This window comes from Phytophthora parasitica (genome assembly GCF_000247585.1).
Source record: "Phytophthora parasitica INRA-310 unplaced genomic scaffold supercont2.20, whole genome shotgun sequence".
NCBI classification, from domain to species: Eukaryota; Oomycota; class Peronosporomycetes; order Peronosporales; family Peronosporaceae; genus Phytophthora; species Phytophthora nicotianae.
In genome coordinates this window covers 444,562-446,059 of record NW_008649006.1, presented here as the reverse complement: position 1 = coordinate 446,059, position 1,498 = coordinate 444,562, and the positions used below count along the sequence as shown (strand labels likewise).

The 1,498-nt window shown below is 46.3% G+C and overlaps 1 protein-coding gene across 1 annotated transcript; it reads left to right on the top strand.

Moving 5' to 3' along the window:
• Positions 1-267: 267 nt before the first annotated feature.
• Positions 268-861, top strand: PPTG_10055 (hypothetical protein; the record flags this gene model as incomplete). The annotated part of the gene is made up of 1 exon (XM_008905295.1): positions 268-861. One exon carries the CDS (start codon positions 268-270, stop codon positions 859-861), a length of 594 nt encoding a protein of 197 aa, XP_008903543.1.
• Positions 862-1,498: the final 637 nt, after the last annotated feature.

Genomic DNA, 1,498 nt, shown 5'->3' with positions numbered 1-1,498 from the left:
AGTCTGTAGCAGCTATTAAACGTCTCCGTCGTTATGCCATTTTATGATACACTTAACGAATCGGAGCATTTTCAGATAATGCAAAATGAATCGGTGGATGATGTTCATACGACCCATTGATTTCACGGAAAAAATCGATGATCAACACCATCCAATGATAGCAACACAGCTATGCAGCATACTAGTCTGGTTCTCTAGCCACATCGGAACGGAAACGCCATTTTGCAATTGGACTTCATTCTCCAACCTCCCCCCTCCCCCGCAGGCATGCGTTTGCTAGCGTGGATCTTCGTTGTGACAATAGTCACCTTCCTCTCAAGTGTCAGCGCCACTTCCGCCGTTGCTAGCTCGGATGAGACTCCATTCGGGCATCTGACGACGAAGGAATTCGGTACTTCGACTCGTCTACTTGCCGTTGACGACGATGCTACCGCCCAGCGATTTCTACGAGGCGATGCTAAAACGGATTTGATGACATCTACTGATAATTTGGCTGCGAGATCTGAGGAGCGAGGGCTCATCCCGTCCAAGTTTACAAACTTGCTTCGTAACGTGAAGGGTAATTGGAATACGAATGCGTTGGTCGCTAAGATGAAGGGTGGCTGGACCAAGTTGAGCGCCTTGTACGCTAAGTCTAAGGGTGGCTGGGCCAAGTTGAAAGGGAGCTGGTTGGAGAGGGCAATGAAGCACATGGAAAATAAAGGTGAAAACCCGAACCAGGCGTATGAGCGCTTGATGAAGAAAAGTCATCTCACGAAAGGCGAGACGGTGCTACTCAAAGCATACGTACCCAGGTACAAGGCCACTCATCCAGAGTTTACACCCCATGACAAGGTTTCAATGTTACTTTCAGTAGCATGATTCCGCTGAAGTACAACAACAAAATCGCACTATCACAACGAAGGTTGTCGTTAGATCGCCTGAAGTGTCGAATGATGTGAATAGATGCATAGGTTTTGTTCTCTTCACCTTATTCGACGACTTCGATTTTTGACATCAATGAACAGCTAACACGGTAAATGTATGCTTCTGACAGCCCGCCGACATTAACCACACCGTCGCTCTGCGTGCTATCAGCAAAAATCTCCCTCAAACAAGATCGGTATCGTTGATTCCATCCGCTGGAACGTTCTATTCGTGTTTGTTTTCTCCCCGTACTTTTATACGACTTGCAACTCAGTCTAGACAAAATTTGTGATCATAATGACTGCTATTCATGTTATTTTTTTGGAGATTCTACTGCACTCTTTCTTACGTGTTAATCGGAGAATGGCCTGATCGGTCACTGTCGCGGTTATGTTTCAGGAAGCAAACACGTAAAACAAATAAATGAAGCACATTTCCCAGCATCGCAATCCATCGTTTTCAGTTCTAGGTGACTGCGAGGTCACTACTATTTATACCTTCCTAGGTCGAATTCCATGGCAATGTAACAGGGTCGTAGCCGCCAGCCAGATCCCAGGAGGCAGTATATTGAGGAGAGAGCATTCGATCGTCG